General features: G+C 43.5%; 1 protein-coding gene across 6 annotated transcripts in view; it reads left to right on the plus strand.

The window, feature by feature from the left end:
- Window positions 1–19,103, plus strand: part of ADAMTSL1 (ADAMTS like 1) — a 1,062,044-nt gene extending 1,042,941 nt beyond the window's left edge. For all 6 annotated transcript variants that reach the window (XM_008254434.4, XM_008254437.4, XM_008254438.4 and 3 more), the window contains 4 exons: window positions 3,036–3,243; window positions 14,239–14,348; window positions 14,964–15,184; window positions 16,609–19,103. In XM_008254434.4, coding sequence (XP_008252656.3) covers window positions 3,036–3,243; window positions 14,239–14,348; window positions 14,964–15,184; window positions 16,609–16,715 — 646 coding nt within the window. In that variant the 3' untranslated portion in view covers window positions 16,716–19,103. The remainder of the gene's footprint in view (window positions 1–3,035; window positions 3,244–14,238; window positions 14,349–14,963; window positions 15,185–16,608) is intronic.
- The last annotated feature ends 328 nt before the right edge of the window (window positions 19,104–19,431 follow it).

Raw genomic sequence — 19,431 nt, forward strand, 5'->3', positions numbered from 1 at the left:
CTCAGATGGGCTCAGAGTCAGCACTGGCATGGTGCCCTGAGCCAACCCTGAAATGCCCCTTTGCTACTTATCTGTAGGACTTTCTTATACTGCTTAGGCAATCGCTTTGTGTTTTGCCAGCTGAGTCATAAGGAGCAGCTGAAACCAGGAGAGACTCAATGAAATATGAAACACACTCATTAATATCAGCAGTTTGACTTGCTGACGGGAAGGTTTCCACAGGAATGATTAATGTCCTTTTATACCCTTCCTGAACTGTAACACGGCCCATGCCATACCTCTCCTTTCTCAAACCCTCACCCCTAGCTCCTGAAAAATTGCTGAAATGTATATTTGGAAATAAAAGTTGATTGAAATGCAGGTCTGACATTCACCGGGGATATAAGAGCTGGAAGACTGCCCTTGCCAAGCTGTGTGAAAAGAAGAAGAGATCTTTAACCTGCCAGGAACTTGTTGATTTGATTTGGTGACGGTCAGAGTCAATCAACTCAATTTACTTCTGCAAATGAAATAGTAATGGCTATGTCGTCTTGGGTTTCAGTGCCCCCAGGAGTTTTAAAACACCTCATGCCTGCTTCCTCAGGTGCTCTGCTCCTGTGGGTTGGAATTCTGCACACAGCCATCCCTCTCCAGGGCAAAGGAGCAGGGAAGTTGCCACAAAACTAAATAAGCCACAGATCCAGGTTCAGGAGGAATTTGCTCCCCTTCCGTGCTACATGCCTCTCCTGAAAACCAGATGTGCAGCCAGTTGGCTAGGAAGTGGCCAGGGGCTCACCTTTGACTGGCTTTCCTGCCACTTCAGCATCCTTCTTCACAAACCTTAATAGACCTGGCCTGGCCTCCTTTAGCCCAGATAGCTACTGCAACCATTTCATGCTCATTCATCCCACCCCTGCAATCATACACACCCCTCATGAACAAACAAATCAGAGTGTTTGTCTCTAGAATGCATTAAATAGCTGAAAATCACCAAATTATTCTCAAACTGTCCCAGCTGCCTCCTCTTTGAGAAGTGCCCAAGGTTCACACATGCTAAGAAAATCCTGTATGGTCATTTAGAGACCAAGGACTGCAGAATGTTACTCAGATTATAAATTGACTTTTAAGTCACCGTCTTGGGCAGTCTCACTTCTGGGGACCCGAGCTGCTGTAACCTAATGTTCTCAGAACAATTTCCAGCACAGATACAACCAAGCTATTTGCTGGATCCAAGACCTATAGACTGACTCCTAGAGGGAGGACATGCCTCCAGAAAGCTGGAAGGAACTATGTTTCTGAAGGCTTACACAAAACCAACTGAGACATAAGTTAAAAGGGAAGTAAAAAGTACACTGAGTACAACCTAGATCGCACCCTGAATCAGAAGATGGCACCGGTTTGTATCTGACTTCCCTAGGGAACTGTCCCTGCTCTGGGATGTTTCAGAACTGCAGGACAGTGTAACTAGCTGAAGAACTGTCTCCCAGAGTGTTCTGCCAGCAATCTCACAGCCTTTGGGGACAGCTAGCGAAGGCAACTGACTGTCAGATTATGAAGAGATTTCAGAAAGGTGGTGGGAAAATTTTGGCACAACATAGTCCCACGTGGGAGACCAAGGGGAGGCTCCTGGCTTCAGATCAGTGTAGCTCCGGTCGTTGCAGCCAGCTGGGGAGTGCACCATCGGATGGAAGACCGCTCTCTCTCTTCCTCTCCTCTCTCTGTGTAACACTGACTCTCAAATACATAAATAAATCATTAAAAAAAAAAAAACAGTGAGCCAAGCTGCATCCTACAATCCCAGCATCCTGTATCCGAGCACTGGTTCAAGACCTAGGTGCTCTGCTTCAGATCCAGCTCCCTGCTGATGAGCTATCTCTTCTGTTTTCCCAGCACAAGTACTTGGACCTCTTGGCTCCTGGGTTTGGCCCAGACCATCCCTAGCCATCTGGGGAGTGAACTAGTGAATGGAAGCTCGGTCTTCCTTTCTATCACTCTCCTCTTCAAATAATTTTTTACAGATTTATCTATTTGAAAGGCAGAGTTACAGAGAAACACAGGCAGAGAGAGAGAGAGAGAGAGAGAGAGAGGACTTCCATCCACTGTTTACTCCCCAGAGGGCCACAATGGATGCAGCTGCGCCAATCTGAAGCCAGGAGCTTCTTCCAGGTCTTCCACACAGGTGCAGGTGCCCAAAGACTTGGGCCATCCTCTACTGCTTTCCCCCAGCCATAACAGAGAGCTAGTTTGCAAGTGGAGCAGCCAGGACTCAAACCAGCACACATATGGGATGCTGGCACTGCAGGCTGCAGCTTTACTCACAATGCTGGACCCAGTTTTCTTTTTAAAGTTTTGAAATCCATGCATAGTGTTTTCATAATACACACTGTTCAGGAACTTGTTGAAGGCCCCTTGTATGCATGGATTTCAGAGAAAAAAATACACCAAAATAGGCATTTCCATGAACATTTGTAAGTACACTCATACTTTCAAGATATACCTTTCTAATCAGTTTTCCAAGTGTATGGGTTTTCTGAGGCTGCTGAAACAAATAGAAACATAGCAGTGTGAAAGAGCAGAAATACATTCTCTCACCATTTTGGAAGCATCACACCCCTTCAAAGGCTCTAGCAGGGAATCCATTCCTTGCCCTTTCCAGCTTCTGGGACTCCAGGTGCTCCTTGGTTCATGGCTATGTGACTCCAATTTCCACCTCCATGGTCACACCGCCGCCTCCTCTTTTGTGTGTAATCTTCCTCTACCTTTCTCTTACATGGACACTCTTAGTAGGCATTTAGGGCCTATCTGGAAAATCCAACATAATCTCATCTCAAAATCCTTAATTAGGTCTGTAAAGCCCCTTTTCCCAAGTAAGGTAACAAACAGGTTTCAGAAATTTGAAGGGGTAGGGAAGGGTAGCATCAGCCTCCAATTCCGAATCAATACTGTGAAAAAGGCCATGACTCCGGAGTGCCAGCTGTATGCTGAGAGGGTGTGCGTAGTTCCTTTCCCCAGGGCCTGACCCTTTGGGGGTTCCTGGCACTTCTTCCTCTTCCCAGGTGGATGGTGACTTCCTGGTCTGCCTGTACCCGGAGCTGCGGCGGAGGCGTCCAGACCCGCCGGGTGACCTGTCAGAAGCTGAAGGCCACTGGGATCTCCACTCCCGTGTCCAATGACATGTGCACCCAGCTCGCCAAGCGACCAGTGGACACTCAGGCCTGCAACCAACAGCTCTGTGTGGAGTGGGCCTTCTCCAGCTGGGGCCAGGTGAGGGACCAGTTTGGATTTTATTTAACAATTTGGACCCTGCCACAGTACAAAGCAAAATGCCACCAATGCTACCTCCTTTGTGACACCTGACCTTTCACATTCTCCTGTCACTAATCCCATCCACTATCATTCCTAAAGCCCAGAGTTTCTGATACTCTTCTCTCTACACATCACCCACACTGTGCAGCTTTCCCAATTGACTTCCCTCCACTCCCGTTCTCAGTTCAACACCTGTCCCTCCACTTCTTTCTTCAGACTAACATTCCACCTGGGTGCCTTTTCTCACTGGCCATGCTGGGGCTGATGATTGGACGTTCGGAGGACAGCCATCCTGGGACTGCAGTGTTGAACGGTGTTGCATACTTAAAGTCACTGGGGAAACTTTAAAACAACCGACTTCCATGCAGTACCTCCCAGAGATTCTAAGTCAATTGCTCTGGGGGAGGGGGAGGGAATCCAAGCTTGGGTAATTTTTAGAAACTCCCCAGGTGATTCTGATGTGCTGCCATAGTAGAGAACTACCATTCCAAACAAGGAAAAGTTGAAGGCTAGCAGGTTTCACTTTGAAACCAACAACCTCTAGTCAATTCTCTGCCTAGAGGCTAACACAAAAAGTCCCAATAGAGCTCAAGAGACAGGAGAAGCAGGCTCAGTTGCCCCCAGGCACCTGGGGATGGGACCTCCTCTGAATATAATGGAGGAACCAACCCTGATGACTCTGTCTGGAGAGGAAATTTTGGGGTTAGTAGTGATTTAAAAGTGAAACCACCACAAACTGAAGATTCTCCTAGAGGGGAGCCATCCTGAACACTGACAGACACCATACAATTATACAAGCAGCCCGGGGGTAGGGTGTTAAGAGTGCCCTTACCATTTTTCTGTTTTATGGGCCAGGCAGGACTGAGCACCATGCTAGAAGGCCAGCTTTGCTCCAATTCAGATAGAGAAGGCCTCTTTGTGAGATCTGCAAAACGTTCATGGAAAGTTCATATTATGAAAAAAAATTGCATTTTCTTTGCGCCAAAATAAATGTATATTTTTCCACGAGCTTTTCGAACTCATGCCCTTGTATGAGTCAAAGAATAGTTGCCCTACTAAGCTGATCCCACCACTGTTTTAGAATATTATTCATAGCAGAGAAAATCAGGTGTGGAAGTACTTGGAAGAAAGGATGTAATTCTGTTTGTTGTATTCCAACCTGAGTGGAAGGGTGGGAGTGTAGCCTAGGGGTTATGACATGCCCATGTCCCACATCAGAATGCCTGGGTTCAATTCCCAGCTCTGGCTCCTGAGCCAAGCCTCCTGCTACTGCAGATCACAAAAGGCAGTGGCAATGGCTCGAGTCATCTAAATCTCCTGCATCTGCCCAGGGCATCTGCAGAGTGAATTTCGTAAAAAAAAAAACAAACCCTGTTGGAAATCTCAGGGCATGGAAGCACTATCTGTCCATTCTGATATTCAGATGGCATTCATCAGCTGGGTAGTGGTTTGGTCACTCTGCCACTTGGTGCCAACCCTTGACATTCTGATTAGCCAGCCACAGTTTCTGCAAGGCTGTCATCTGAACCATACTATTAAGCTTGGCCAGCTGGGATAGCCCCAAAGCAACAGTATCTTAATGCTTTGTGTAACTGTATGAACCAAGGTGACTAAATGTCCTGGGGCAATTTACAGCTCACAACTTATTGGAACTGGCTATCTACACATTACTATATGCATGTCCCTCCACCTCTACCCCCAGGTATGTTCCTTGGAAAACAATTACTTGTAATTTTTTATTAAGTTAACACACTGTGGCCATCTCTAATGAAGATCAAATGTTATTGGCCACAGAGCTCACTTACAACTCATAAGCCATTCTATGTCCCAAGTGAGTCTGAGGCTAATGTTCACCATGGGCCAATCAACATGCTCCTTTCTAGGACCTCTACCAACCCCTCCTTTATTTCTAGTGACATAATGTATGTGCTTCATAATCAAAGAGGCATGAGCCCTCCCGTGCTCTCATGTCTGGGGAGATATCATCTTTCTCTTACCTAGGAAAGCCCCCTTCTGATAATTCTCATTCAGCCCAAGGCAGCTCTGCATCCAGGCCCTCTGGCTTATTGGCATTTTGTGAAATTACAATTGGGAACATATCTGGCCACCCATGGGAGATGCTTTAACATTGTGTCATCAAGGTCACTTAAGGGGACATATGGTGCATATTTGATCATTTACTCCCAATGACTCGTTTTCCTAACAGGGAGAAAAATATTGAAGCTTCATATAAAACTCACCCCGTTCTTCTAAAACCCTCTAGGCCAATGTATCTCAAGCTTTAATATGAATCACCTCGAGATCTTATTAAAAATGAAAATTCTGATTTAGTAGTTCAAGGTAGAGTTTGAGATGCTGAATTTCTCAAAGCTTCAGAGACACTAAGTGCACTGGTCTAAGGGCCACACTTTAAAGAGTAAGGCTTTGAGACATTGTGAATTCCATGGAATTTCTTGATCTCAGAACCTTTTCCTATGTTTATGTTGGAGATATTGTTGAAATGTGTTCCAAACTATAGATACACCCAAAACATCCACATTCCTCTCCTATGAGAATGAAAACTGTGATTATTTCTGACAAGAAAATCCTCTCAGAATAGTGTCATGCATGTCCCCTGAGTCTGTAAAAGCCATGATGATTTTGGTCTATGCAAAACTAAAACAACCTTCATAGCGCTAACACTCTGACTCCATGACATAATTCAACTTCCTTGTTTTAATACAATATACATTTATGAGTCCCCTGTCTTGGCTGGGAAATGTATAGCATATAAGCATGTGTGAACAAATGAAGGCAAAAGCAGCCCCAAAATGTGTGTAAGAGAATTAGATAAAAACAGAACAGAATGTGACTAGCAAGCAGGTGCCAGGTCATGAAATGTCTTGCACAAGGAGTCCACTAGAAAGATTTCTAGCCATGAGAGGCATGATCAGAACTATACTTTTGAAAGATTATTCTGCCAGTAGCATAGCGATTGGATAGGACTTTGACCAGACTGGAGAAAGAGAATTGTAATGTAGGTGAGAAAGTATGGTGATCAGAATGAATGCACTGCAAAGTAGAAAGGCTGAGAAATATGGATTCAAGGATCCATTGGATAATAGGGATAAGAGAGAGGAAGTCAAGGTAACTTTCAGGTTGAACATCTGGATGGAAAATAGAAAAAGAGAAAGGATTGATAAGATGTTTGTGAAATATCCAAGCAGAGCTGTTCATAAATAGATATAGAGATCTGGAATTGAAAAGAGCTATGCTAAATATGTCAATTCACAGTCATCTTTACATAAGAGGAAAAGTGAAACATGAAGAAAAGACACAGGGAATAACCTGGGGGGATGAGGACTAAACTCGGGGAAAAGATAACCCCAGAAAGAAGGAAAAAACTTAAAACTGTGTTCAGAGAAGGAGAAGGAGCAGTGGTATCCAAATGCATCAGGAAAGAACAAGATACAAAATAACCATTAACCAGTAATCCCTGGAACTTGACTGATAGCCACTGATGACCCTATGAAGATCAACTTGAATATGACACAAGACATTGAAGTCAAATTAGCAATGGGTTGAGATACAGATCAGAGCAGAGGGAATAGTGCTGCCAGGGACACATTACACTTTCAAGAAAGAATTCCTAGCTGTGGTTGGGGGACTTCAGCAACATAGAAGATTAGGGTGCTCCAAGTCCTTGGAAACATTAAAAAAAAAAAAACACACACTAGAAACTGGCTGAGCTAACCTCAACGAAGCCCTGGAAATAGTTAGTGATGATGGTACCACATGTGCTAATGCCACTGAATTGTACACTTACAAATTATACATTTTAATGAATCTTTGTCAACCTCAAGGCCATTTAAGTTAACAGAAAACTGTTTTTGCAGTACATAAAACTTTGGATGGTCATCAGAGAGACTCCTTATTATGTGAATAAAAACTGAAGCCCACAGAATGAGAAAAGACATTGGAAAACTAGTAGCCAAAAGCAAAGAAAGTGGGAAGGAGGGGGACTCATGTCTACAGTATGTAAGGGAGAGGCACTGGAGCCAGATGGTAGCTAAGTTGTTCTGGTGATCATTTCCCCACAGAGGCAACAGTTTAAATCTATTCATGCACTGAGTCCTATTAACAAGAGCTATGGAAGTTAGGTGAGAGACTGCAGTGCCTGGTTTTATATACTAGTAAGAGTCGTCCACATCATTCCTCCCCTAGCTCAAAGTAGCAAAGCGTGGAGAGAGATGTTTGCCGCCTCCTCAAAAGGAGAGGGAATTAAATCCAGACCTTGACTTGAAATCCACCACCAGGGCTGCCGTGGTAAAAATCAGTGCCCAGTAGTGTTCCATGGCCCCTATTCCCAGCAATGACTGTAGAATTTTTGGATATTCCTTATCTAGGCAGCCAAGAACCTATCCCCACCACCCCTCCAGCAGAAGGCAGAACAAGTCTCCAGCCACAGGGAAGAAGGACATTAAGGGAATTATGACTTTGTCTTGGAGTTCACAGCCAGGCTCACTGCTATTAGTGAGACCTAACACTTCTATCCAAAGACCAGTGCTCATGGATTGAGCCTCTAAAGTTGCCCCAGAAGCAGGCAGAGATCTGTAACCCACTGGGATGGATTAATTTCAGTGTGGATCTCCACCTTATATGGTCCTGGCCTGTACACCCAAGACTGCACAGGGCCCAGTGATTGAAACCTAGGTACAACCCAGCTTAGTGCCAGCCTGGCAGCTACCTTTATCAACTTTCCTACAACCTTGGGCAAACAGTAAGGAATCACAGGACTATGTTTTGGAAATCACTGCAGAGATGGTAGAACCAAAGACTTGGACGATCCTGATGGTCCCTGTCCCCAGGCCAGTACTTAAGGATTGAGCCTCTGACCTGCCCTGATACAGAGTCCCATGTCTCCAGTTGATAAGACTTACCTCCCAACTAGCATCACCTATATCTGATTGCAGTGGCTTCTGGTTGTGAGTTCATCTCAACAGTTGGGAGATCAGAGTAGTATAGACTGCTTTATCCCTGTGCTGTGCTGGTGTTGGCCGATGTGACCTAGCATTGCAGCTGTGATGTCCAAGTATAAGGAATCTAGGCCTACTATAGCCCCAGGAAAAGACCTGTAGTGATGGACTACCCCTTCTTAGACACCTCCCCAGTTCATTCTGAACTGTATACCAACTGCAGACTTGGCACAAATCTGAGCTCAGAGCATGCTCTGGGACTGAAACAGTGACAAAACACCAACAGCAAACTTATAACAAACCTTGATTTAGGGTGCCATCTAGTGCTGAAATACTAGTATCCATAGACTCAGAAACATAAGCAGACTGCTTGAAATTTCTAGAATAGACAAAGTCAGATTATAGAGAGGGAAAAAAATCCTTTAATGCACAGATGATATAAGCCAACAAGCATCAAGAACTCTCAGAGAACAGTGACCTCACCTAAAGTACAAAATAAAGTACCAAAACCCAATGATCCAGGAGCTTATACTTCCAAATGCTCAAATGAAGAGTTTAAAATGGCTATGTTAAGGAAACTCTAAAGTTCAAAAGAATACAAATAATGTACAAATAATTCGAAGAATACAAATGTTCTCACAGGGACCTTTGATAAGTGTAACTGATTTTTTAACTCAAATATTTAAGCTGAGAAATATACTAAGTTAAAATTATAATCTAGGGCATCTAGAATAGATCAAACAGAAGAAAGAATCAGTGATCTTGAAGACAGGCTATCTGAAAATACAGAGCTAAAGAAGAAAAAATGAAAAATAGTGAAGAAGGTTTACAGGCACTTTGACACAGCATGCAAACAGCAAATAGCCAAGTAACTGGAGTTCAAGAGTGACTTGCGAATGTCAAAGGGGTGCAATGTATGCTCTAAATTTCCCAAACCTAAAGAAAGATGAAACTATCCAAGCACAGGAAGGTCATAGATGACCAGACTGAACAACCAAGTCTACTGCAAGACTCATATTTCAAAGAGAAAAAAATTCTCAAAGCTTCAAAAGACAAGAAAAAAATGCATAATTAAATCACAATTTGACTGTAGACTTCTCAGCAAAAACCTTACAGGCCAGAATAAATTGGCATGAGACTTTGATAGTACTAAAGAAAAGAATTGCTACCCAAGAATACTGTGACAAACAAAGCTATACTTTAGATATTAAAAAGAGAAAAGGCATTCCCAAACAAAGGCTGAGATAATTATCACTAAACCTGTCTCGAAAGAAATAATAGAGTTCTTCAAACTGAAAGAATGAGATGGCTAACGAATAAGAAGAAATCAGAAAATAGGCAATTCACTGAGAGTAATAGCTATACAAATTTAGACTGTTCTAATGTTCTAAGTAAACATGGTGAGTAAACCACTCACATTTTTAATGAAGACTAAAAATAATATGTATAAGAGACAGAATGATGTAGAATGCGGACATCAAACATTGAAAATAGGAGGAATGGATGTAAAGAGTTCTTTATTAGTATTTGTAACGGGAAAACAAACAAGAAAATGTTATTAATCAGTGTCAAGTTGTTATTTCAAAAAAACTACTTGTCATAAGCAAAAGATGGTCTTAAGCCTCATGGCACTATAGAGCAAAAATCTATAAATAGACTTACCAAAAAATAAGAAATAAAACATACTAGAGAAAGTCACTTAAGCAAAAACTGTATAAGAGGGAGAAAGAAAAAAAGGAACTACAACAAAACTAGTAAACAAGAATCAAACAGCTTAACTATCAATAGTTACCTTAAGTGCAAATGGATTACATTCTCTAATAAAAGACTCAAAGTGACTGAATAATTTTAAAGGCCTAACTACATACTGAAATTTCAAAAACTTTAAAATTTTCTTAAATAAAAATAGAATAAAACAATACCCAACTATCTGCTTCTTATGCTTAAGAAGCTCACTTCAGCTCTCAGGACACACACATAGACAAAATGAAAGGATGGAATTCCATACAAATGGAACCAAAGAGAAAGCAAAAGTAATCTATTCAAAATAGATTTTTAAATCCAAATCGGCAAAGGGGGGAGGGGGGGCAGGGGGGAGTGGAAGGTCATTTTGTGAAGACAAAAGATTCCATCCTGCAAGAGAAAATAACAAGTATGAATATGTATGTACCCAGCATCAGAACACCCAAATACATAAAGCAAATGATGGCCATGAAAGATGAGATAGACTCCACTACAATCATAGTAGGGGGCTTTAACACCCCACTTTCAGAAATTAACAACTCCTCCAGGCAGAAAATCAAGAAACCACAGAGTTAAATTGTACCCTAGATCAACTGGACCTAGGAAACATCAATAGAACATTCCGCTGAACAGTACACAAATAAGAATACATATTCTTCAACAGAAAATGGTATATCTCCAGTATGGATCAACTGTATGTCACAAAACAAGTCTCAATGAATTTTAAAAAATAGAAATCATATCAGAAATCTTTTCTGACCATATGCAGTAATACTAGAAGACAACTATAAGAAAAACTTTGGAAGCTACATAAAAACAGAAATTGTTTTAAACAACTTGGTTTAAACAACACTGGTTCCTGAATAACCAATGGATCAAGGGAAAAAAATGAGGAAATTTTACAGTTTCTTGAAATTAAAGTAGAAACAAATACCAAAATCTATGGGATACAGCAAAAACAGTACTCGGAAATATATAACAATCAATGCATTAAAAAAAGCAGAAAGATCTCAAATAACTTATCAGTGCACCTCAATGAACCATAAAACTAAGAACAAACCAAATCAAACATTAATAGAAATAACAGAACACAAATAAATAATGTGAGGGCTACATAAAACTTCAAAAAAAATCAATGAGCTAGTCCTTTGACAACATAAATCTGAAAAATCTTAGCTAGACTAAGAAAAATGATCAGATGAATAAAATAAGATGAAAAAGGAGACACTGAAATGGATGTTACAGAATAAAGGACTATTGTTAGAGATTCTTATGAACAATAATACAGCAAAAACTTGATAGCCTAGAAGAAATCGACAAATTCCTAGATACATATGCCTCACCAAAGTTGAATCATGAAGAAATAGAATACCTAAATAGACAGCAATAACTAGTAGTAAGATTAAAGTAGTAAAAAGTATCCCATCAAAGAGAAGTCCAGGATGGTGGCTCCACTGCTAAATTCTACCAAACATTCAAAGAAGAATTAACACCAATTCTTAAATCATTCCAACAACACAGGAGTGAATCTAACAAAGCTATCATATGAGGCCAGCAAAACTTTGAAACCAATCATCGATCTAAATCTATGACCTGGGGCTGCCTGTGTGGCACAGTAGGTTAATCCTCCACCTGTGGTGCCAGCATTCCATATGGGTGCCAGTTCTAGTCCCGGCTGCCCCTCTTCCAATCCAGTTCTTTGCTGTGGCCTGGGAAATCAGTAAAAGATGGCCCAAGTCCTTGGGCCCCTGCACCCACATGGGAGACCGAGAAGAAGCTCCTGGCTCCGGATCGGTGCAGCTCCGGCTATTGTGGCCATCTGGGGAGTGAACCAATGAAAGGAAGACCTTTCTGTCTCTCCCTCTCACTGTCTATAATTCTACCTCTCAAATAAATAAAATCTTTTCTTAAAAAAAAAAAAAAAAAAAAACTATGGCCTGGTATCTTCAAATTATTAGAGGAAATTTAGAATTTTTCTAAAATTGAAAAAAAAATGAGAAAATGACTGTGAGACATTGACATAGGCGAAGACTTCATGGATAAGAAGCATGGGCAATAAAAGCAAAAATAGACAAATGGGATTACATCAAGCTAAGAAGATTTTCACAGAAAAGGAAACAGAACAAAGTGAGGAGGAAACCACAGAATGGAAGAATATATTTTCAAACTATGTATTGGATAAAGGATTAGTATCCAGAATATATAAGGAGGTCAGGAAACTCAATAACAAAACAATCCAGTTAAGAAATGGGCAAAGGACATGAACAGGCATTTTTCGAATGATAAAATACAAGTGGCTGAGAGACACATGAAAAAAATACTGAGGGTTAGTAGTCAGAGAAATGCAAATCAAAGCTGAAATGAAGATTCACCTCACCCCATTTATAACAGCTATTATCCAAAAATTAAAAATAACAAATGCTGGTGAGGATATGGGGGAAAAGTATCCTAATACCTTGTTGGTGGGATGTAAACTAGTACAACCATTATGGAAAACAGTATTAAGATTCCTCATAAATCTGAAAATAGATCTATCATGTGACTCAGACATCCCACTCCTGGGAATTTACCCAAAGGGAATTAAATCAACGTATGAAAGAGTTATCTGTACCCCCATGTTTATAGCAGCTCAATTCACAATAGGTAAGATATGGAATCAACCCAGATGTCCATTAGATGACTGGATACAGAAAATGTGATACACACACACACACACAATGAATACTACTCAGCCATAAAAATGAATGAAATCCTGCCTTTTGCAACAAAATGGATGTAACTAGACACCATTAAGCTTAGTAAATTAAATCACACCCAAAAAGACAAATATCATTGTTTTCTCTGATTTGTTGAGCTAATATAGAAAGTTAAAAAAAAACTGAATATGGGGCCAATGCTGTGGCATAGCAGGTTAAGTGCTGGCATTCTATATGTGTGCTGGTTCACATCCCACCTACTCCACTTCTGATCCAGCTGCCTGCTAATATGCCTGGGAAAGCAGAGGAAGATGGCCCAAATGCTTTATTGCATATTAGGGTGACAATAAATAATGGTAATACACCATATATTTCTCTTTATAAAATCTAAAAGGATTTTGAATGTTTTCATTAGAAATGTTAACTGTTGAAGGAGATAAGTTTACCCTGATTAATGTATATATAAACTGTATAATGTCCAAATATCACATGGTATCACAAAAGTATGTAACATTGTCATATGTCACTTAAAAGTTTTAAATTTTGAGGCTGGCACTGTAGCACAGTGGGTTAAAGCCCTGGCCTGAAGTACCAGCATCCCATATGGGGGCTGGTTCTAGTCCCAGCTGCTCCTCTTCCGATCCAGCTCTCTGCTATGGCCTGGGAAAGCAGTAGAAGATGGCCCAAGTCCTTGGGCCCCTGCACCCACATAGGAGACCCAGAAGAAGCTCTTGGCTCCTGGCTTCGGATCAACTCAGCTCCAGCCATTGTAGCCAATTGGAGAGTGAACCAGCAGATGGAAGACCTCTCTCTCTGCCTCTCTTCTGTGTAACTCTTCAAATAAACCAATGAATAAAAAAGTTTTAAATTTTTAATATATTAAAAGATTTATAAAGTAAAAAGAAATAGACAACAATAGAGAAACAGGAGTAAAATTGATTAAAAAGACACCTCACTAACGAGGTTGCCCAACTGAGGAATAACCCAATAAAAAGTTATTAAATTTCATTATTAACTAGGGATATGCAAATCAAAGTGAGATGCAACTACACACTTACTAGAATGTTTAATACTAAAAGTATATGACTATTTCAAAAGGTGTAAACAACATGGAAATCTCATATACCACAGGCAAGAGAAATTAGTAAAAGCATTGTTTAAACCTAATGTTTGACATTATCTGAGTGTATGCACCCCATTCCTTCTTCTACATACATATTCAACAAAAATACATGTATATAAGCCCCAAAGATGTCTATGCCTATACATATTTCTTTTGGCTAATCAGAGCGGGATGGCTTTCTTTCCTGGGCTACACATCCATTAGCCATTTGCTAGCAGAATGCCCACAGGCCACAGGAAAACTTACTGTCCCATGGTGGCACAAAAGAAACATGCCAGCACATGTCCCTTAGTTGGCTCCAAGAGGGGAAAGATAAACAATCTGAGGGCCTCCAACAAGACCCTGCCCAAGGCTGCTGTGTCCCACATAACCTGAGCATTGCCGCCTCCACTCGACTCAACCCCTATCACATACGTCACCTCTTTCTGCTTCCCAGTGCAATGGGCCTTGTATTGGGCCTCACCTCGCTGTGCAACACAGACAAGTCTTCTGCCAGACACGGGATGGCATCACTTTACCATCGGAGCAGTGCAGTGCCCTTCCAAGGTAAGAGAAAGCCCTGCACCTCCTTTCCCTAGGCCCTGCATCAAGAGCACAGAAAGATGGTGGTGAGCGAATGTGTCACCTGCAAACTTCTACCATCCCAGAGGTCAGATACCCTGCCCTCTCATCTGTATTGCCCCAGCCACTGGCCTTCCCAGAGGAAGATGTCTTAGGGTGCTTGCCTAATGGGGCAGCCTGCACTTGCCAAATGAGACAGGCTGGACTTTCCTTTCCTCTCTTAAGGAAAAAGATGATCCAGGATGCTACTCCTCTAAAGGAGGTCTCAGTCTGTTCTATACTAGCCCCAGGGTAGGCAGGAAGTAAGGCTGTCACAGGCTCTGCCTCTGCCAGCCTCCACTTTGGATAGAACTCAATCATGGATCATGCAGAGCTGTAGACACTGCAGAGAAAAGCAGACAGGGGCCCAGTTAAAGGAAGTAGCCTTCTTGCCATCTTATGGCCATTACATACCGTAGCAGAAGATAGAATGCAGGTCCTGATTGCTTCAAGTTCTTGAGTTACCCAACAGCTCTAGGATTGCACCATTGTCTTCAGATCTGCCCCCCAACCCCACCAACCCAGTCCAGCCCCCTTAACTCTGCCATCCTTCTCCTGCAGGCCTGTGAGCACCCAGAACTGCTGGTCGGAGGCCTGCAGTGTGCACTGGAGGGTCAGCCTGTGGACCCTGTGCACAGCAACCTGCGGCAACTATGGCTTCCAGTCCCGGCGTGTGGAGTGTGTGCACGCCCGTACCAACAAGGCTGTGCCTGACCACCTGTGCTCCTGGGGACCCCGGCCAGCCAACTGGCAGCGCTGCAACATCACCCCATGTGAAAACAGTACGTTCCAACCCCAAAGAACCTTCTGCAAATTTCCTATGGGGCACCGGGTACAGAGGGCAGCCCCTGGGAAGGAACCTGAACATAGGGCATTGGATCAGGTTCCAAGGATTGTGAGATGAGGCCAGAGTTGAGCATTGTCAGAGGGGTGTGAGTCTGTGTACAAAGAGGTGTTTACACAGGCCCAGGCCACAACAGTTGATTATTCCCCAAGGACTTCCACAGTCTCCCTCTGGCCCTCAGCCGGTGCTATTGGCCAACTGCTGTATGAAGTCACCCTCCAGGGTGCCCACAGGGCAGACTAAATAATGGCTCTCAGAGAGGTCAGACTACCAGGGAGCGAGCACTGCAAATGCTGAAGCAGCATGCAGAGTGCCTCCTGCTCAGTCGGCCCAGCACCCATCACTGCCCTGCTTCTCACCGAGAAAGGACCTGCTGACCCTTCTTCCCAGCCCATGGTCATCCGCAAGAATTTGCAAAGCCCCAGGCCTTCATTTCACTCCCTCCTTCCTCACACCGGCAGCCTCCCCAGCCCAACACCAGCATTTTCTCCCAGATCTGTTTCTTCTTCCTATGAACCCAAAATTCAAATAGGAAGTACTTCCCACCAGGAAGAAGGCAAAGCTTGGGGCAAAGAATAGGAAATGAAAACAGTTTCCCAATGCTGTGGCAGATTCCAAGCAGGCAAATAACCACATTTCTTTGGATACCTGGGAGTTGCAGGACCTCTCTCATCTGGTGTAGCACTAACTTATGTTTGTGACAGTGACTCATGATATCCAGAGAGTACCAGTATTCCATTCAGTGTGAAGTAGCTCAGGCTGATTTACCCAACCAAATCAGCACCAATATTCAGGACCTGTGTCATGTGCTCCATTACTGAACTGGAGTGCCATGGTGTTGCATTTAAAGAATGATAAAGCAAGACAGACTTAGGTGCAGAGTACAAGAAAAATGAAATTAACAGACAAAAGGTAAAGTAACCAGGGATGATGGCATCTAACCAGGGCCTGACTTGGGTGCTCACTCAATGTGGGGCAGCATTCAGTTCTTCTAGGAAATATCCCACAAGCTCGTGGGAAAAGTTGAGTTTGCCTAGGAGATGAGGTGGCCCCAAAGAGAGGGAGAAGACAAGCACCCTCAGGACCTTGAGGAGCTTTGAAAAAGAAAGCAAGGATGAGCCCTATAGTTCAGCCACACAACTGCAGGCTGGTGCCCCTTCTGCTGTTAATAGCCTGGAGGGCAAGCGGCTGAGCTCCATGAAAGTGAGACCTGCCCAGAGGGACTGGGGAACTCTGCAGCCAAGGCTGATCCCTGAGGGCACCCCCAGCCACGTGCCCAGCCGCACAGAGCAGTACTGCATCCATTAGCCACTGTTTCACATCTCCTTTCTGTCCCTTTCCCTGCCCTTCCTCCCTTCCCAGTGGAGTGCAGAGACACCACCAGGTACTGCGAGAAGGTGAAACAGCTGAAACTCTGCCAGCTCAGCCAGTTCAAATCTCGCTGCTGTGGAACTTGTGGCAAAGCGTGAAGACAGGGCATGGGGAAGAACTCCGCCCTGGCCACACAGAGGACTCACGCAACCACCTTGGACAGAACTTAAGCTTTCTTCATTTTATTTATTTATTTCCCCTCCCCCACCTCCACACACACCCTCTCCCACCACCACCCCCAGGCCCAAGGACCTCAGCCTGTTTTCTCTTTCAGTTAGCTGGAGGACAGAATGTTGAGATGGGAAAAGGACAGATGTCTCAAGGAGGTTGCAGAGCAGGCCAGGCACACAGAGGCACCCTCCCTGCAGAGCTGGCTCCCTCCCAAATCTGAGTCTCCAAGAGACCTAGGATGAGAGAGGCAGAGCCCCTGCAGACAGTAGGAGCCAAAGGGTTTGCAACATATTGGTACAAACTTTGGACAACCAACTGTGTCTTTCCTGGAAGCACATTGTTAATGCAGGAGTCTGTGTTCCTCTGTCCCCTCTGTCTTGGCAAGGACAAGGGGGAAAGGAGGGGCACACCATGCTGAGGCCAAACCAACCAAGCCAGAACTCAGCTCTTCTGCTACAGGGCACAGAGACAAGAGAAGCCAAGACGCAGATAAGTAGGAGTACAGAAAAAGACAATCAAGGTAGGCTTAAAGCACACAATGGTGCAGGAAAGGAAGTAGCGAGGGGAAGGACAGAAGTGAAAAGAAGCCTGGACGAATTCTTTAGTGGGGAGGATGCGCAGGCAGGTGGGGTAGTAGGCTCAGAGGTGCGGCAGGGGCTTTCAGCCTGTGCTACTATGGCAAAGCCAGCAGGAGGTCAGTAGTGCAGGATGGCTGCCCAGCCCTGAGCTAACTGCCGCTGTGCACAAGCCAGGGCACGGGCATCCTGAGAATGAATAGACCAGGCTTTCTGCCTATGTGATCTTTGCCACTCTACTCCAGAGCCAGAGACTGGGGTTCACCTGTCAAAACTCGACTCATGAATCGATTTGCCAGAGAATACCTACCAGGTTGTAGCAACCACTTCATTCCAGAGCTGGCCAAGGAACCGGGTGGGACAATGGGATAGGCCCTGCCTATCCCAGCCACCATGTCTAGGGTCTGTGCCCCCCACTTGGAGCACAGTGAGCTGCTGTAGATAGTATTTGTATGGCAGATGGGGGCTGGGTGATGAGGAGCTGTGGCCAAGCCAAAGGAAAGCTAAAGCTTCCAGACAGTCCTCCAAAGCCTTTCAACCCATCCCCTCCAAACAATGAGATTCTATAAATGTTATGGTAATAACTATGTGCCAGTTTTGGGGATTGCAGAAATCAGTGAGCACAGCAACATACACACTTCAGCTATGCACGCATGCCAGCTACAGTGAGATGCTGTAGCACAGTCAAGCAGTAGCACGAAGCACGAACACTTCGGAACTGTTTGGCCAACTGCTCAGTCAGCAGAGCAGCTGTCGGTAATTCTTGCCCCTTCTTCAGAGTGGCCTCGGTGTGGCAGAGTGTAGGGAAGGATACCCACCATCATCTACCCCGAGATAAACCACCCCTCACACACACACATACACATACACACAGAGGTAATGCCACTCACCTGGGGGCACCCCCACATCAGGGCTGCCGTCTTGCAGCCAGTTTGAAGTCGAAGTTGGAAGGAAGAGAATATAAACCTGTGTCTTCCTAAGGTGAGCAAAGGACAGTTAGGGTAGTTCTCATTCTTCTTCACCACAAAAGTAGTCTCTAAGAAATCCTTTTACTAAAAAAATCATTGTAATGTTTATTTAAAATAAAAGAGAATGTTTTCTATGTATATCTTTTGTGAATATTTATTAGGATTTTCTTGTATAAAAAAGTGCAATATTAATAATTTGTACATTGTCATCCATTAAAATAGGTATTTGGGGGACTTATTAACTTCCTGCAACTGTATTCCTGTAAACTCAGCAGCGATTATTGTATTTTTCCTATTTGTAATTGAAGCTGGTGTTTAACTCTTGATCCATTCACTGTGTTCAGAATACATTGTAAAAGCTAATATGGGTACCAGGGCAATAGAAGGGATTCCTTGGTGGCACAATAGTTATGCATGGAATGATGAAGACTGATTCCATAATACTACTAATGCGGCTGATGAGTTCAATAAAATCAATGGTCAATATTTACGTTTCCTAAATAACAGGCATCCTCCAGCTCTGCCATGTGCCAGGTTGTAGCAGTGGGCAGTGGGTTTCAGGGCGAGCTGGAGAGCCTAGGCTTGGGGTGGAAGGCAGTGTGCTCCTTGCATGAGATGAATGTACATTTAATGTCTGTTCTGTGAATTGTGACTCAGCAGCACCACAGGATTTTTAGAGCTGCTGGATAATGTAGAAGGAGGTACTTCCTCCTCTAAAACACAAAACTGTATTTATATTTTTTGTACAGATAATACAGCCTATTTATTTAAATTATGTTGTCTGAGTCTCTATTAAGCTCATCCTTCCCATTAATATATTATGTAGGAGGTGATAAAAGTCTGTTAGCTGTGGGAAGGCATTTGGAATAAGTTAAGACACTACTTGGGACACGTGAGTCTCCTATCAGTGTCTAGGTTCAAGTCTTGTCTCCACTTCTGATTCCAGCTTCCTGCTAATGCACATCCTGGAAGGCAGCAGGTGACAGTTCTAGTGTTTGGCTCTCTAATACCTTATTACACATGGAGGAGACCTGGAGTGAGTTCCCAGCTCCTAGATTTGACCTGGCCAAGCCCTGGATATCACAGTCATTTGGAGGATT

This window comes from Oryctolagus cuniculus, chromosome 1 (assembly GCF_964237555.1).
Source record: "Oryctolagus cuniculus chromosome 1, mOryCun1.1, whole genome shotgun sequence".
Lineage (NCBI taxonomy): Eukaryota > Metazoa > Chordata > Mammalia > Lagomorpha > Leporidae > Oryctolagus > Oryctolagus cuniculus.